The following is a 1,073-nucleotide window of genomic DNA, read 5'->3' as shown; positions in this document are numbered from 1 at the left end:
AGATCCAATTTCTCCATATCAGCTTTGTCTGCAACAGCCTGAGCCACCACTAGTGCTGCTGCTTCAGTGATCTCACCAAATGACAGATTAAGCTCCTGGAAAAAAAGTTGCATGAGAGAGCACTGTGAGATGTAGGAGACACAAAGGGAAACCAAGTCCTGAGCTGCGATCGTACACTGACCTTGAGGATGGGCAGTCCTTCTCTCAGGACTGCAGCGAGGGCGACAGCTCCCTCAGAACGGACCAGACAGTCACCAAAATTGATCACTTGGATGTTCCTGAGATGCCTCAGAGCCTATAAGGCCAAGTGAATTCGGGGATACAGTCAAACACCGGATAAAGGTCCTCTCTGCTTACAGAAAGTTGTTGAAAATAATTATGGATCTCACCTGTGCCATGGGCAGCGAGCCCTTCTTGGTGAAAGTGTTGTCATTGAGGTTGAGGACTCGAAGCTCTGGGTTATGTCGAATGGCTGAAGCTAACGCCATCACACCTGAGTAGTTTATTCCATTCTGGGGCATGTGAATCTCTTCAAGGCTGCCCATCAGCTGTTGTGAAAGCGAGGAAGAAAGTGCATCATGAAACAGAAATGGTCTTTGTTCCTCCCAAATCAAAAGTCCATAATATCATTACAGTTACTAAACGTCACATTTACGGTAATGTAAAACTGAACAAGGTGGGAGTATTTTATACCTGAAAGGCCTTAGCCAAGGCGCTAGCTCCTTCATTTTCCAGGCGGTTCCTCCCTGCTATAAACACTCTTAGTCTAAGTGGAGCTCCAAGAGACGATGACTGTCTGTGGCACTCAATCAGGGCTTCAGCCAAAATCTATATTAAACATACAAACATGGATGCTGTTAGAACTATAATGCAAATACACAATAAAGTGTTACATGTTTAAAAATCTGTTAACTACATTAAAAAGCCAACATTTACGTACATAATTTGAGCCTGTGCCTCTGTACACAACCATAGCAAATTTAAAATAAGACAATCAGGGTGTGATTGATGGGCAACTAACATAAATAAATGTGTGTCTTTGTCTATATATTATTTGACAAAGCTGTTTGAGA

At 43.0% G+C, this 1,073-nt stretch overlaps 2 protein-coding genes across 2 annotated transcripts in view; both read right to left on the bottom strand.

Moving 5' to 3' along the window:
• Window positions 1–1,067, bottom strand: part of rangap1b (Ran GTPase activating protein 1b) — a gene marked incomplete in the record, with an annotated part of 3,462 nt that extends 2,395 nt beyond the window's left edge. The window contains 4 exon segments of the mRNA XM_042225731.1: window positions 1–95; window positions 182–295; window positions 390–548; window positions 694–1,067. Of these exon segments, the coding sequence (XP_042081665.1) occupies window positions 1–95; window positions 182–295; window positions 390–545 (365 nt within the window).
• The window catches only part of LOC121815317 (ran GTPase-activating protein 1-like), a gene marked incomplete at its 5' end in the record, with an annotated part of 4,979 nt that overhangs the window by 2,022 nt on the left and 1,884 nt on the right, over window positions 1–1,073 (bottom strand).

Source organism: Haplochromis burtoni, unplaced genomic scaffold (assembly GCF_018398535.1).
Source record: "Haplochromis burtoni strain Fernald_Lab_line unplaced genomic scaffold, NCSU_Asbu1 Contig_180, whole genome shotgun sequence".
Lineage (NCBI taxonomy): Eukaryota > Metazoa > Chordata > Actinopteri > Cichliformes > Cichlidae > Haplochromis > Haplochromis burtoni.
Note: the sequence above shows the minus strand (reverse complement) of the source record. Positions and strands in the feature narration are given on the sequence as shown.